The sequence below is a fragment of the Salmo salar genome, chromosome 09 (assembly GCF_965601325.2).
Source record: "Salmo salar chromosome 09, fSalSal1, whole genome shotgun sequence".
Lineage (NCBI taxonomy): Eukaryota > Metazoa > Chordata > Actinopteri > Salmoniformes > Salmonidae > Salmo > Salmo salar.
Genome location: NC_138299.1, coordinates 39,697,415 through 39,714,455, shown reverse-complemented (window position 1 = coordinate 39,714,455; position 17,041 = coordinate 39,697,415). Strand labels below are relative to the sequence as shown.

General features: G+C 40.9%; 1 protein-coding gene across 1 annotated transcript; it reads right to left on the bottom strand.

The window, feature by feature from the left end:
* Positions 1 to 4,063: 4,063 nt before the first annotated feature.
* On the bottom strand, positions 4,064 to 7,112 carry LOC106611304 (thyroid transcription factor 1). The gene is made up of 2 exons (XM_014211350.3): positions 6,284 to 7,112; positions 4,064 to 5,414 (listed from the first exon to the last, which is right to left on the bottom strand). Exons 1-2 carry the CDS (start codon positions 6,648 to 6,650, stop codon positions 4,747 to 4,749), a joined length of 1,035 nt encoding a protein of 344 aa, XP_014066825.1. The 5' UTR covers positions 6,651 to 7,112; the 3' UTR covers positions 4,064 to 4,746.
* Between the last annotated feature and the right edge of the window lie 9,929 nt (positions 7,113 to 17,041).

The following is a 17,041-nucleotide window of genomic DNA, read 5'->3' as shown; positions in this document are numbered from 1 at the left end:
AGAGGATTCAATCTCTTTGTAAATTAAAGATGTTAAAGAAATTTGGGGGTTTACCTTTTATTGGGCTATAATCATAAATCCGTTTAAGTATTTGTGAAAGATTCAGACTTCCCTTTAAATGAACAGTGCAAAATCTCAGCCAATTTAATTTCCATTGCGGGATCGGTGACAATTGTGTCAAATAATTTGTAAGAGTGTTCCAGTGTGATCACTGAATAGTAGCTCTATCAAATAATGAATTGAAATGGACAATACATTGGCATGTATTTACACAATACCATTATGACCAATCAAGTATTGATAGCCTACAATGCTAAGTAACCTATATAATCAAATTATTGGTAAATGGATGGATTGTAAAAAAGCAAACTTCATTCGTTTGCAGAAAACCACCAGTTCTCCTTTTACCCATTTCACAGGTATAGGCTAAAACGGCAGGTGTGTTGAAAATGCATCTCATGTGCTTTATATTTTCCTGGCAGGCAGCCACAGCCAGCACAAAGATGAGAGCGCTTGTAGGTAGGTAGCCTATTGGGGAAGGACAATTCTGGGGGCTAGAGGTTGCAAGATATAATATCAAACATCACATGCAGAACAAATAGGCACTGCAGAAGCTGAACAATATCGTTTATATAGAGAATAATCGACGAAAAGCTCTATTGATTGATTTAATGACTCTTATAAATGAAAAGTAGAGAGCCATTACAATCAGTGCCTCTTTAAAATCCACGCACACTGCTGTGCTATATGGAGCAAAGTCCCCACAGTAAACTGGACGTCTGGGGTACTGTTAATTGCGTTGCCCATTTCTGAATTTCGATTCGTATTTCAGTCTTAGTCTAAAACAATGCTTATTCAAAACGATATTTAGTGAGATAAAGTGAACGGTGTTGATTGGTTAAGATTTAAATGACATGCAATCACGTCTGTAACTGAGCCAATAGATAGATACCATCGACCTGTGGTTACAGACAGGGCAACGTCACTGCACCTATGCCATAATGGTACAGCTGTTGTAATGGGACGCTACAATTCACCTCCCCTCGATGAAAGCTCGCGCTCAAAAAATAAAATAAAAATGGCGCCCAAGGGCGTGCTTCCATCAATGGCTTGCCATACTAACCCCGCGCTGCAATGTAGCCAGGGTAGGGATGGCACACAACCACCTGGGCCCTTAAAGTCAAAATCAATAAGCTATATTAAAAGTCAATTCTTTTTTTCATGAACAATTGCACAAAATAATTTGAGATAACCATACACAATCTGAAAATATTAGGTTTAATATTCCCTTTAGGTCAAATGCACAGTATATGAACATGGAGCCTTGGACTAAATTTCTGTCACATATGTTTATAGCATAAATATGCGAAATATCATAACGTAAATATAATGCCTAAAGTGGGCCTAATGCATAAAATAAAAAGCACGACTCTTGTGTAGCCGTTTGCGTCATTTTCGTGCTGAAATAATGACAGTATTTAGGGGTCCGGTGCAGTTAAGACTAAAGTATTTTGAGATAGCCCTTTTGGTTGTTGTTCAATAGCTTATATTTTGCAGACTTAGGAAGGAGCACGTATGGCTATTCATAAAGACCACAAAATATTTGCAATTCCCATAATATCACAGTAACATAACAATAATAAATATTATTATAATATAATTATTAAAATAATATATAACAATATACACTGAGTATAACAAACATTAGGAACACCTTCCTAATATTAAGTTTCACCCCGTTTTGCCCTCAGAACAATTCAATTCGTCGGGGCATGGACAAGGTGTGGAAAGCGTTCCACAGGGATGCTGGTCTATGTTGACTCCAATACTTCCCACAGTTGTGTCAAGTCAGCTGGATGTCCTTTGGGTGGTGGATCATTCTTGATACACACGGGAAACTGTTGAGAGTGAAAAACTGAGCAGCGTTGCAGTTCTTGACACAAACCGGTGCGCCTGGCACCTACTACCATACCCCGTTCAAAGGCACTTAAATATTTTGTCTTGCCCATATATCCTCTGAATGGCACACATACATAATCCATGTCTCAATTGTGTCAAGGCTTAAATATCGTTCTTTAACCTGTCTCCTCCCCTTCATCTACACTGATTGAAGTGGATTTAACAAGTGACATCAATACGGGATCATAACATTCACCTGGTCAGTCTATGTCATGGAAAGAGCAGGTGTTCTTAATGTTTTGTATACTCAGTGTATAATATCAAAATAGTTGCAAGTCCTTTACATTACAACTAAATTACAAGAACACAGAGCTCGTCCCACACAATGGACCTATGGGTCCGTCCCACACAATGGGCCTATGGGTCCGTCTCACACAATGGACCTATGGGTCCGTCTCACACAATGGGCCTATGGGTCCGTCTCACACAATGGGCCTATGGGTCCGTCTCACACAATGGGCCTATGGGTCCGTCCCACACAATGGGCCTATGGGTCCGTCCCACACAATGGACCTATGGGTCCGTCCCACACAATGGGCCTATGGGTCCGTCCCACACAATGGACCTATGGGTCCGTCCCACACAATGGGCCTATGGGTCCGTCCCACACAATGGGCCTATGGGTCCGTCCCACACAATGGGCCTATGGGTCCGTCTCACACAATGGGCCTATGGGTCCGTCCCACACAATGGACCTATGGGTCCGTCTCACACAATTCATTTGAAATGTACCATTTATATGTTAAAACATTCTAGAATCAATTAAAAACCACAAAATCTCTTCTCCACCGCATGCAAATGATACCTTGACGAGCCAGGGCCAACTGCTTAACATCCTCAGTCAAAATAATATCTTATTTGATAGGCCTACATTGAAGACGCCATTCCACGTGATATAAGTAAATTACATTAAACTTCTAAAATTAAAGACTGCAGGCTATGTCATAGAATTTAGATTCGTGTCACTCTTCTACAACATGTCTACGTTCAAGTTTGCAATAAAATAATATTTGTACTTAAATAGGCTGTAAAAGAAATGGTGACCAAGACGTAGCCTATAAACTATGGATTCAGAACAATGGAGTAAAAATGTTAGGGCCTATCCAAAGTTTTTGTGCAAAGATAGTTAAAATGAACTTATCAATACGTAAACAGGGGATGCTGGTGGGTAGCCTACGCTATTTTCCTTTCAATCCCAGTTGATTTATCGATTATTGATAAACGTAGGCTTAAATCAAATAAAATGTTATTTGTCACATGCGCCGAATACAACAGGTGTAGACTTTACAATGTAATGCTTACCTCTGATAAGAGAAGATGATTTGTCTTGCGAAGTTATTTGAGATGAATACTGTTGTTTGGCAAGGGATTTGGTCGGTAAGACGTTCTTTTAGTCAGCGCGTGTTTGATCTCCAGTGTTAAAAAGAACGCTTCGAGAGCTCACCTAAATGACTCACCCAAACCAGAAACAGGCAGAGAACGTAAGAACGCTAGGAACCTAAAGGACGCCGAGTGCACACAAAGACCTGGCCTGAGTTTACCCTGCATGATCCAAGTGAGATAGCGTGTACACAATACACGATTTGTGAGGCGCCGCGTTTTGTAGGAACGGCCACCGAGTACCACGAACCACATCTACTAACAACCGTTGATTGTAGCTATACTAAACGTGACCAAAGAGCCTGGAATTGGGGTTAAGCTCTTTCAGGCAAAAGTTAGCACTAGGCCAATAGCAATTTAGGCTACCTACATAGCAACACTTAGTAACAACGATTTCGATCACACCTGGTCAAAAACAGGTTTTCATTAGTCATGCATTGCTTAAAATCCATGATTGTGTGCAGTTAACGTAATAAGACAGCAAAAAATAATTTCGGTCTAAATTCAGACCTACTGAATTGACAAGCTAAAGTGGACTAAAGACAATATCATGCATTATTATAATTATAATCATCATCTTCATTATTATTACTACTACAATAATAATAATTATTATTATTATAATATGAATTTTTTACAGGTAAAGGCCTACAGGCCTATTCGTTTTCTCGTAGGCCTTTCTCGTAGGCCTATGTATTCTCTGAAACAGTATACAAAACAATTTCAATAAATGGATCTGAATGAATTTTATTTCCATAATTTATTAATAGGATTGTTTTGCTGTATTTAAGTAATATCTATCTATATAAGTTACAAGTAAATAAAACGTACAAATACCGATGGAACTCAAAGAACCAACCACAAGCCATTAATAGCGCTAAAAACTTTGTACAACAGATTGCTAAAACTATATATTCAATTCAAACCTTTTACAGAAATATACAAGCTACGTTTTACATTAAATTCTATCATAAACCAGAGCCTTCTGTGAAAAAAATCGAAAAGCACCCACAGTTTTTCTATTGAGATCTTTATCCCAATGACCTACAAACAGGAGTAGGCCTATGACCTCTTGATGTAGGACTAGCCTTGTATAGCTTCAGTATAATTTACAGAAATAAGAAATCCACCTTCAAAGCGAAGATTGAACTCGCATATCCTCATAACTTAATCTGTCGAGTTTCTTTCTTCTCCTCTTACTGTCCTCATATCCAATTACATTTTAGAAGAAGAGCATGAACTACAATTCACCAAATGGTGTTGTTCAAAATGTACACAAAGTACAGTTTGTTTGTTTGTTTGTTTGTTTGCTTGTCTGTTGAGTGACTTTGCTGAAAAAGCTTCGACAGCAGTGTTGTATGTGATCATAGTTTGTCTGGCTGTCACCATGTCCTGCCATACAACAGATCACCATGTCCTGCCGTATAACAGAGCAGAGCACTGCAGGGCCGTGCCGTACTCGGCACTGGAGGAGTTCAGGTGAGAGAGGCCGGCTACCTGGGTCTGGAGAGACGGCGGGCTGGCGGAGTGTTGTGCTAGGTCTGGAGAGTGACCTGCACTACCCACCTGTTGGCTCTGGTGCTGACCTAGGCCTGAACCGTTACTGGACATGATCATAACATTGGCCCCTTGTTGGTGGTGGGCCTGGACAGTAGTGGTGGGAGTGTGGGCACTGCCTTGGCATGGCTTGCCGTCTTTCACTAACACAGGCACAGCCACCCGCCGAGGGGACTGCTGCTGACAGGAACTACTCTCCTGTTGCATCTGCTGCTGCGACACTTTGTCCTTCGCTTGCCTCTTCATTTTATATCGGTGGTTCTGAAACCAGATTTTGACCTGGGTCGGGGTGAGGTGGATCATGCTCGCCAGGTGTTCTCTCTCAGGCGCCGATAGGTACTTCTGTTGTTTGAATCGCCGCTCGAGCTCGTAGACCTGAGCCTGAGAGAACAGCACGCGCCTCTTCCTTCTCGGGGTGCTGGAGAGCGGGCCCATGCCTTTTCCCACGTCTACTAGCGAGCCGAGGCTGCCCATACCGCCCATGTTCATGCCCGAAGAAGAGCCCATGAAGCGCGAGACTGAAAGCAGAAATAGGCCATTTAAATTATGATAATATTACAATAATTACATTGCTTCAATAATTTTAACCATAACATAATACATAATGTGAATTAATTTAATTTAAAGCGTATATGTCTATGGCGTTCCTTTAAAACAAAGCCTAACATGATCATGGAATCATAGTTCTGTCTCCTAATGGAACAATTACTTAACCATCATTTGTATTTGAACTGAATTATATAGTTTACAACATATTTGAAGTTGCATGATTGATTGACATTAATTTACCTTGCAATCTGAAGAATAATAGGCTAATAACTCATTCGATTATACACCCCCACATGACAGGTGCATGAAACCTCTGTAGCCTACTCATAATAACGGACAAATAGGCAACAGGTGTCTTTGTTATATCTTCACACACCCTCGTGACATTAAAATACATTTTTATGAATATATCACAAACTAAAAAAGTTCACAATGAATTAGCTTTCTTTGAACCCAGTCCCCTATTCACTGGTAAACATGGTAGTGTTGGGTAGACTGGCAAAAAGGCACAGCACGTTGGGTGACTAAACTCAATAAACCAAACACTCCAAGGTAAACCGAGGTATAGGCCTAATATGTATCTGTTGCCAGGTGTAACATTTATTTTAAATTGACAAATCAAATCACTCCCCTTGGTGAAAAAATGATCAGTGTTCATGCAAAAACAAGCTGAAAAACAACACTAAAAAGTTGTAATAATTTCCATAACTCACTTCAGTACAGACCAGAGCGTATGGATCTAGTGTAGACTAGCTAATATGATAATGCGCTAACAAAAGCTATACGCTCACCTGTTCAAGTTCATGCAGAGTAAAACTCAAAGGTATAGCCTACTTACTCGTGGAGAATCGCGGGTCTGTGTTGGCTCCGTACCAGCCAGTGGCCGTGGCGCTGCCTCTCATGCCATCCTGGTAGGGCGTCAGGTCGCTCATGTTCCCCAGGTTGCCGTTACAGTAGCCCCCCATCGCGGTGTGTGACAGCTGGGACACCCCCGTCGCAGTCATATGGTATGCCGCGGACACCGTCCCGTTATGGCCCATGTGGTGCTGCTGCATCATCGCCTGAGACACCTGCGGCTGCCGGTACGACGCGAGAGGTGACCCCAAGTTGTTATTCTCCATACTTACTTTCTTGTAGCTCTCCTCAAGAGGACTCAAGATATCGGAAACAGAAAAAGGAGTCGTATGCCTAGGGCTCATCGACATTGTTCTGGGGCTGTTGGAGAGGGGAGAAATTAGAAGGCTAGGCAATCTCTCCTGTTTTTTTTGGACCAAAGCCCCTCTTTCTCTCTGGTTCCTGTTGTCTCGGCGTCGATCCTTGCTAGATGAACACGTAGGTAGGAGAGTCGCCTGAAGTCCGCCTTAATTGCATTGAGTGGGAGCTGAGTTGAGCTGGGCTGAGCTTGGTGCTGCTGGCTTTCGTTTGTTTTAGCAGGGTGCCAGGTTTAAGCCAGAGGCGGGGCATCACCAACCAGGGCAACAATACAACGCAGCTCTATCCTCCTCTCATTGCACCCAAGTCATAATTTGACTTACGTGTTGGGCAAGCTGCAACATGAGCTCTGCAGCTCGCCTCCCACAATACCATAACCAACGTGCATGTATATACATGCGTATCATAGGCTATTAATGCGTATTATAGGCTATTGATATCAGGCTACTGTAGTAGCATTAGGTCGGTGGGTTATATATACTGTCGTGTGTGTGTTGTCATTGACAGTATAATGGTAGCAGTGGGCACAGGCACCACAATGCATTTTATTAACTGTAGTGGTGTTTACTAGGACCTCTTGATGAAAAGGGGCCTAGACGGACTTGAGAGTCTCAGAGCTGGAGAACCCACTCTGCATGCTTACCAAATGTCATCCTATTCCCTATTTGGTGCACTACTTTTGATAATGTTTCACGGTTGCTGGTCAAAAGTAATGCACTATATAGGGAGTGTGCGTGCCATTTAGGACACAGCCTCTGTTCTCTGAGAAAAGCTTGAACTAGTGACTTTTAATGGGCGTAAGAGGCTTCTGGTTGATTGCAGACGTGTTTTTGCATTATGCTCGCATCGTACTCAGACATGTAAAAGTGCACTTGGGAGGAAAATTGACGGATAAGTAAATAAATACACATCCGCGTGTTAAGTGGCAGCGCGTGAATGATTACCCCCTTTTCTATTTTATATCATTGTTTAGGCTCGAGGAGAGAGAGCTGTGAGAGCAGCGTGTCGCCCCAAATCCAAATTCAGATGCTCCACTTGTCGTCTCAGATCAGAAACCCATGAGCCATTCAAAATAAAACGCTTTTCAGGAGAGACCCTAAGGTAAAGTTAACGTCGCTCAATTTAAGTAGCCTAGCTCTAGGCCTACTCTCCTTCTGCAACAGAAGGCAGGCAGGGAGGGAGAACCACACCAAGTAACTTCCTCAGTGAGCCTCCTCTCGCCCCGATGCTCAAGGAGACATAATATTCTAACTCAATCAGGTTTCTCTTGGCTGCGTAAAAGTCAAATGCGCTTTGTTTTCCCTTCACCTTTCCAATGAAATGTTATTATAACACAATCCTGACATGACCTAAACCTATTTGCTCGTAATTTGAATATTGGTAAAGGAGTTTTATGTCAAAGGAAGGAATATTTGCTATTTGCTGTAATTCCAGTTACACGCGCTATAATCACAGGTCAGTATTTTGCTCGCTTTATTCAAGGAGCATGACATAAATGTTATAGCAAAATTAATTCAAAGGAATACGCTAATTGTAGCTAATTTTGCATTGTTGAGGACATTGAACATGTAGGTGGAATATAACACCACGAATTCCAATAATAATTAATATAATGATAATAATAATAACAATAATAAGAATTAAAAAAACAGACTGTTTTAGCTTTTGTTGGGACTGTAAGTAATGTCTCTCTGCTTTTGGTTGCTGTTTTATTATGCTAGTAAGATGACCAAATACATGCTTTTTCATATTTATTATTTAAGTAAGGAAAAATAAATTGATAAAAAACGAAAGTAGAATAACTAAACGTATATAGCTGCAAGGAGTAGATACACTTTTATCACTTGACACTCCACAATATACACAACTCACCCACTATGAATACTTATAATAATTATAAGTTATTATTATTAACTATTATAATAATTATGAAATTATATGAACAAGTATCCTACTTTACTCTATACAACAATAACATTACTAATAGTAAAAATACGGTTATCACTATTACTAATATATTAGCTACTTTTACTATAGGCTAATAACGTCATTATCATTACTGTAACGTTTTTTAGTTGTTATCATAATCTCCTATAGGCTTTTCAACCTGAATTGGTAGACAGTCAGTCAGGGCATGCATTGCCTATAGATTTACCCGTTGACCCAGCTTAAGCCTGCATGCTGGGGAAATTCATTGGTTAGGATAAATATGAAATATGTTATGATATGATATAATGTTGGATGGATGTACACTTTGTAGGTGCACATTTCAGAGTGCAAAGGAAATCTGATATTGCTATTTAGGCCTACCTTGTAAATACAAGGAAATGACAGATGTGGGAAGTTTGATATTGCAGTCATCGTCTCGGTGTTTTGTCCTTTTATTTGACTAGGCAAGTCAATTAAGAACACATTCTACCCCGGACAAACGCTCCCCTAACCCGGACGACGCTGGGCCATTTGTGCACCGCCCTATGGGACTCCCGATCACGGCCGGTTGTGATACAGCCCGGGATCGAACCCAGGACTGTAGTGACGCCTTAGACGGCTGCGCCACGCAAAACCTTACTGCAGTGAAGTCTGGAGTTAAATCTCCGTCATTATAAAACGACAACAAAATGTTAATTGATGTAATGACGAACAGAACAGATCGATTAATGCAGGAAAACAGTCCAGTCCCTTGTTGATTAGAACGCAAGCCTATATATGTTGGATATCGTGGTCCAGAACATGCATTGGATTTAAGAAAGACAGCAAGACAGCGTCTTCTGGTGGCGATGATGCAAAATAGGCCTATGTATTGAATTAATGATTCTCATGTCAACTTTAGACAGTTTAGTCTAGTTTTTAATCACAATTTTGAAAAACATGGTCGCATCTATTTCAAAGTTTGTATTTTCTTTTTGCCTTGCATTGAGCCATCACGCGTACTGTTGAATGGAAATAATAAAATATCACAATATAGGAAACAAGGGTGAATTATTTTGATTCTCCCTCTTGGTTTGCTTACTGCAAACTCTGAGGAGAATCGTGCATAATACCACTTTTGCTCACAAATCGCTCATTGATATCAGTGCCTAAAAACCAAATTAAACACACACATATCAAGTGAGGATTCTACCCAAAGTGCACCACAGCAATTGGTTACATAACTAATCTACAGGTATACCATGCATTCTTCAAATTCATCCCAATATCAACATCTCCTCAATGGCACTGTAGGCCACAACATCCATTGTCATAGCGTGTCAATCTAATATCCCGTAGGTACTCTCAATAAATAATGTATCGTAGACAGGTGAGCGCACTTTACAGTGATACTTCAGCTGCTCCACGTAGGAGGCCTACATGCAATTACGCTAAATTAGCATCATAACGCGTTTCCTCTGGGATATATGCCCTCACTAATTGCTGAATTCCAAAAGCATTTCTTAATTATCTAAATCAGGACCTCTTTTCTGTTCTGGAACACGGCTATTATGGTCAATTAACGTTAATTAGTCCAAATGCTTGCGCTAATTCCTCTGGAATAATGAGCAGACTTTGAAGTGGGGCGTGGAGGGGGCACCAAACCTTTGTTCCTGTTTCACATTGTTGTTTTGGAACTGATCGTTCATGGGGTGTCATACTACTGAAAACAATATCAAGAAGGGAAATAGCATATAGGCCTATAGACCTACATATCAGGATTGCCGATCATTGACAACCTTTACATGCACACCAATATCCCGTTATTATTCGGGATACTCAAGTATTCTGTTTTTAAGTTGACGCATATAAACATCATATCCCATTTACAATAACCCGAAAAAGCTTGTATCCCGGTTATGAGAAACCCGATAAAATGCCTGGGATATGCTGATGTAAGATGGGATACTGTGGCATGTAAACATCTTATCCCTTTTATTGTTGTTTTTGCGGTGTGCGCAGGCTCAGTTTCACACATCATGGGTGTTGTGTGATGATGATTTCATCTGATTGTCAAGCAAATCACTTCAAAAAAGTGTCTACCTGTGCAGTTTCATCCACCATAATAATTCAGACTACTATAATGTACTACTGGCGACTTTCACCCCTAAATTAGACAAGTTTCTGCTTATAATTTCCGACATTTGGTAGGCCATATTGTAGTTTCCGACATTCGGTAGGCCATATTGTAGTTTCCGACATTCGGTAGGCCATATTGTAGTTTCTGACATTTGGTAGGCCATATTGTAGTTTCCGACATTCGGTAGGCCATATTGTAGTTTCCGACATTCGGTAGCCCATATTGTAGTTTCCGACATTCGGTAGCCCATATTGTAGTTTCCGACATTCGGTAGGCCATATTGTAGTTTCCGACATTCGGTAGCCCATATTGTAGTTTCCGACATTCGGTAGCCCATATTGTAGTTTCCGACATTCGGTAGGCCATATTGTAGTTTCCGACATTCGGTAGCCCATATTGTAGTTTCCGACATTCGGTAGCCCATATTGTAGTTTCCGACATTCGGTAGGCCATATTGTAGTTTCCGACATTCGGTAGGCCATATTGTAGTTTCCGACATTTGGTAGGCCATATTGTAGTTTCCGACATTCGGTAGGCCATATTGTAGTTTCCGACATTCGGTAGGCCATATTGTAGTTTCCGACATTTGGTAGGCCATATTGTAGTTTCCGACATTTGGTAGGCCATTTGTTTGTCAACTGTAGTTTGTTACATGTGGCTTCTCTCCTGTCATAACTTGTTGCCTTGTTGCCCAGAAGACTAAATATAGGGCTCACCAGAATTTTTTTATTTTTTTATTTAACTCATTGTAAATAAGAATTTGTTCTTAACTGACTTGCCCAGTTAAATAAAGGTTAAATAAATATGTCTCTGTTCCAGAGACAAAATTAACATTTGTTGTATATTTTCACTGCAAGAAATGCATAGCCTAATTCTGCAGGAGTAAATATGACATTAAGATATATGTGAGAGGTTATAGAAACAGTCATACCTCGGGGAAGTAGCAGCACTCTGAAAAATCGTAATAAAACAATTATATACAGTGTCTTCGGAAAGCATTCAGACCCCTTGACTTTTTCCACATTTTGTTACCTTACAGCCTTATTCTAAAATGGATGAAATAAAAAAAATCCTCAGCAATCTACGCACAATACCACAACATTTTTTTTTGCCAATTTATTACTAATAAAAAATTGAAATACCTTTTTTGGTACCCTTCCCCCAGATCTGTGCCTCTACACAATCCTGTTTCGGAGTTCCATGGACAATTCCTTCGACCTCATGGCTTGGTTTTTTTCTCTGACATGCACTGTCAACTGTGGAACATTGTATTGACAGGGGTGTGCCTTTCCAAATTATATCCAATCAATTAAATTCACCACAGGTGGACTCCAATCAGGTTGTAGAAACATCTCAAGGATGATGGAGTCCACCTGTGGTAAATTCAATTGATTGGATTTAATTTGGAAAGGCACACACCTGTCAATATAACGTCCCACAGTTGACAGTGCATGTCAGAGTAAAAACCAAGCCATGAGGTCGAAGGAATTGTCCGTAGAGCTTCGAGACAGGATTGTGTTAAGGCACAGATATTCGGAAGGGTACCAAAAAAGGCTGCAGCATTGAAGGTCCCTAAGAGTACAGTGGCCTCCATCATTCTTAAATGGAAGAAGTTTGGAATCACCAAGACTCTTCCAAGAGCTGGCTGCCCGGCCAAACTGAGCAATCGGGGGAGAAGGGCCTTGGTCAGGGAGGGGACCAGGAACCCGATGGTCACTCTGACAGAGCTCTAGAGTTCATCTGTGGAGGTAGGAGAACCTTCCAGAAGTACAACCATCTCTGCAGCACTCCACCAATCAGGCCTTTATGGTAGAGTAGCCAGAAGGAAGCCACTCCTCAGTAAAAGGCATACGACAGCCCTCTTGGAGTTTGCCAAAAGGCAGCTAAAGACTCTCAGACCATGAAAAATAAGATTCTCTGGTCTGAAGAAACCAAGATTGAACACTTTGGCCTGAATGCCAAGTGTCACGTCTGGAGGAAACCTGGCACTATTCCTACTGTGAAGCATGGTGGTGGCAGCATCATGCTGTGGGGATGTTTTTCAGTGGCAGGGACTGGGACACTACTCAGGATCGAGGGAAAGATGAACGGAGCAAAGTATGGAGAGATCCTTGATGGAAACCTGATCCAGAGCGCTCAGGACCTCAGACTGGGGTGAAGGTTCACCTTCCAAAAGGACAACGACCCTAAACACGCAGTCAAGACAACGCAGGAGTGGCTTCGGGACAAGTCTCTGAATTTACTTGAGTGGCCCACCCAGAGCCCGGACTTGAACCTAATCGAACATCTCTGGAGAGACCTGAAAATCGCTGTGCAGGAACCCTCCCCATCCAACCTGACAGAGCTTGAGAGAATCTGCAGAGAGGAATGGGAGAAACTCCCCAAATACAGATGTGCCAATTTTGTAGCATCATACCCAAGAAGACTTAAGCCTGTAAATCGCTCCCAAAGGTGCTTCAACAAAGTACTGAGTAAAGAGTCTGAATACTTATGTAAATGTGATGTTTCAGTTTTTTATTTTTAACAAATTTGCTAACCTTTAAAAAAACTGGTTTTTGCTTTGTCATTATGGGGTATTGTGTGTAGATTTATGAGGAAAAAACTATTTAATACATTTTAGAATAAGGCTATAAGGTAACAAAATGTGGAAAAAGTCAAGGGGTCTGAATACTTTACGAATGCACTGAATATATATTTTATTTTTATGGGGAGGAAGAAAAATGCGTCACAAAAGGCCCTTTATTAGTTCTGTATTAGCAGTCCAATATAACCTTCTGTAGGGCGGGCTACAGAAGGATATATCTGCGGAAAAGGCGGGCTACAGAAGGATATATCTGCGGAAAAGGCGGGCTACAGAAGGACATATCTGCGGAAAAGGCGGGCTACAGAAGGATATATCTGCGGAAAAGGCGGGCTACAGAAGGATATATCTGCGGGAAAAGGCGGGCAGAAGGATATATGATATATGATATATCTGCGGGAAAAGGCGGGCTACAGAATTATATATCTGCAAAAAAATCTGCAGCACCCCCACCCGGAAACATCTTCCCGCGGCTATGCCTACAGTCCGTGTCCATATTTCAGTTACTATTCCATTTAACCCATACTTAAATTAGGAAAATATGATGTTTATTCAAGGATACAGGGATACTAATGAGCGGGATACCAAAGGTGTGTGTAAACAGTTTATCCCGAGTAAGACCTTAGGCGGGATATTTACATGCGCACGGTAAACGTGGTAATTTAGGAGGATCCAATAGCGAAACGCTTCCCCCGCTAGAGCGTCTGCTAAATGACTAAAACGTAAATGTAAATGCTCAACCTAATCAACCTTTCCTTTTTCCATTTTCCAAACAATTGTAATCTGCTTTCACAGTACACATCAGTGAAGTCTACAGAGTGAATAATATGTTTTTTCAAAAGGTTTCTAGCATCAGCCTTTACACACATAATACCATATTCTTAAATGAGTGATGACGCTCCACATACATGTGATGAAGGAGAACGTCAGCTGGATGGAGAAATCTATATCAGGTGTTATCCTGCCATCTAGCGGTGGTATAGCCGTCCCACATCGACAATGTTAACGCTGTCCGGGTTCCTTGGGACATCCGTACCTTAAATCCTAACCCTAACCTTAACCCATACCCTTAACCATAACATTAACCCTGACCATAACCCTAACCTTAACCATTTTAAATGTCAACGTCAAAGGGGCAACGTCAGAGTTGGGACGTCCCAAGGATCCCGGATAGAAAGACCCATCAACAAGCCTCCAGTTGTAGTCATACCGTCAGAACAAGTGACTGTGGTACCACCAATGGCTTGAATGGTTGCATGCATTTCAGTGGGCAACGTATCTCCAGATCAGTTCACCCCTTCAAGATGGGGTCCTTGATGCGAGTAAAGACATGCTACACCAAAGCCCAGACCAAGAGCCTTTGGCAACCTCTGGGCACTAGCGGTTCGCCCCTGTGACAACAATTTTGTACCCCCTTGTGGACCCCCTAAATGTGGAGTATGAAATAATTTTTACATAACAACTTTTTGCTATCGTTCTTTTTTTTTACATCCGTCTAATGTAACTGGCCCCTCTAACAGTACAACTGGCCTCAGCTTGGTCCCCCCCCCCCAGTTGAAATGGTCTAGAACCGCCACTGCCTCTGGGGCTCCCGCATGAACTCGACGAAGGGTCATAAAATGGCAATCCTCATCCCTAATCGAATGTTAGTGTTACATTCTTGTCCTCTTAGATTGTTTTAAATAATATCATGTTTATTTCATGAACATTCTAATAGTTACATTTTGAGAATGTCAAGTGTCTTATGTGCGGCATGTAATTCGAACCCTGCATGTCCACACTAAAACACCTGACTCAGTAAACCCATCATCAAGACATCGGTTAGATGCATTCTATTTACTACCACTTTAGCTTGGCATCCCTGACTTTCTCCTCTGATTGCCTCTGTTGGGTGAGAGTTGCGTTCCAGTGTCATATGATCCTTATGACCCTCAAATGATCTCTGATGAAAGACACGGGGCTTCCCAAATAAAACACTAGAATCTTCGGAATAAGAAGCATTACTAAGATTAGAAGCTTGGGAGCTGTTGTGCAACACACGTAGGTGCAGAAACTTAGGCCTGTAATTTCTCGCACAAAATTTTGCAGATTTGTTTCTCCATAGAGAAACATTGTACAAATGTAGTTTAAATAAGAGCCAAGAAGAGCCAATGTTTTGTCAATGTTTTTATATTTTGAACTAACTTGTATTAAAAAATTGACAGTCTAGTCAAGAGGGGAAGAAGACAAGGACAGATAGATGTATGGGGAATATGTAACCAAGCATCCTATTCAAAGAAGTCGTTCTTCTACCCAATTCTAAAAACCAATGGCAACCTCATCCTAAATGCCAGTCTTTGTCATGCTTAAAACCCGCCATGTTCTAAAACACCATTGTGCGGTTAAACCTCATAAATTTGTCGCGGGCACTGATTAAACATCACGAGAATTGAAACACTAAGGATTTTGTCTAGGTCCCTTTTGGAAGACAGACAATGGTCCATTCAGCTGGAGACAACCACACAAAAAGAGTGTTTAAGGGGAGTAGTATCGCGCGGAGGGGTTCGGCCAGTCCCCCCCATATGTGATGCAAGGTGGCCCGAGCGCCTGGGACAATAGACCTGGTGACAGGGACGATGCGCTACTGGGGCGGAGGACGAGAAAACAACATCATGGGGTCGTGAAAGTGTGAAAAAAGAACCCATGTTACCACAGAATAACGCATCTTCCATTCCAGTCAACCCCTCAGACATATTTCACTTCCATCAATGGAATAAGAAAATAGGGAGGGAGAATGAAGTGAAGTGTTTCATCCCTGACAAGGGTTCGGGACCTTTGACTACTTACAAATATAGATTCTAGAGTCAAGAAATTGAAATCTGATATTTCAGTGTAATGGTCCAATCCTAAAAGCATGAGATTTCTCCTCCCAAAATTATATTTTTATGGAGCAATGAAATTGTGCATCTAACTCTTAATTCCCATTGAGAAGGACCAATTAAAGTGACCATAATAATTTCATATTTATGTGAATGTCTACCAACCAATAACCAATTATGAAATAAAAGTGCAATGCCTTGAAAAAGTCTACTATATAAGTTGTTCGTATTATTACTGACACATGTTCTTTAAATACGCCCATCGCCATCCAGTCTAGACCTAGACCTTCTTCGGTTTAATTGTCTATTATTTTCTAATAACTTACATATAACATTACAAAAACGGTTTGCAAACTTCGTTATAAACTATTGTTGCAGAGTTATGGATGTGATCAATTTATGCTTCACGTTGCTTGCACGTTTGTAGGCTAGACCAAAACAACTTTCAGTTTTAGCGTTTTGTTTCAAGAGAGAGCGAGAGAGTCCTATGACTCGAACTAGAGGGAGATGAGCTAAATAGTCGAATGTTTACCAAGTATTGTTATACTCAGTGACGTCCAGTCTTTAGACAGTGATTGTGTTTTCTCAGCTTTAGGGTTTCGGGACTTTTTACATGATAAATGCTCACATTTCTTGGTGTTTGTTTCTTATTCCAATAGGTACCTCTAAGATAAGACTTTCTCTTATTTTTACTAAAATAATAAAAAAATAACATGCACTGGAAAGATGCAGGTATGTTTTAGCTATAATCCTAAATAGTGGCAGGCCTATATCAATCTTATCGGATGGTGGACCTCTCATACCCAAAATAGTTTTATTAGAATACATTTCATTGCATGAGGACATTGAAAATACTTGACAATACGTGCAAAAATTTATAAAATAAACTATTTATTC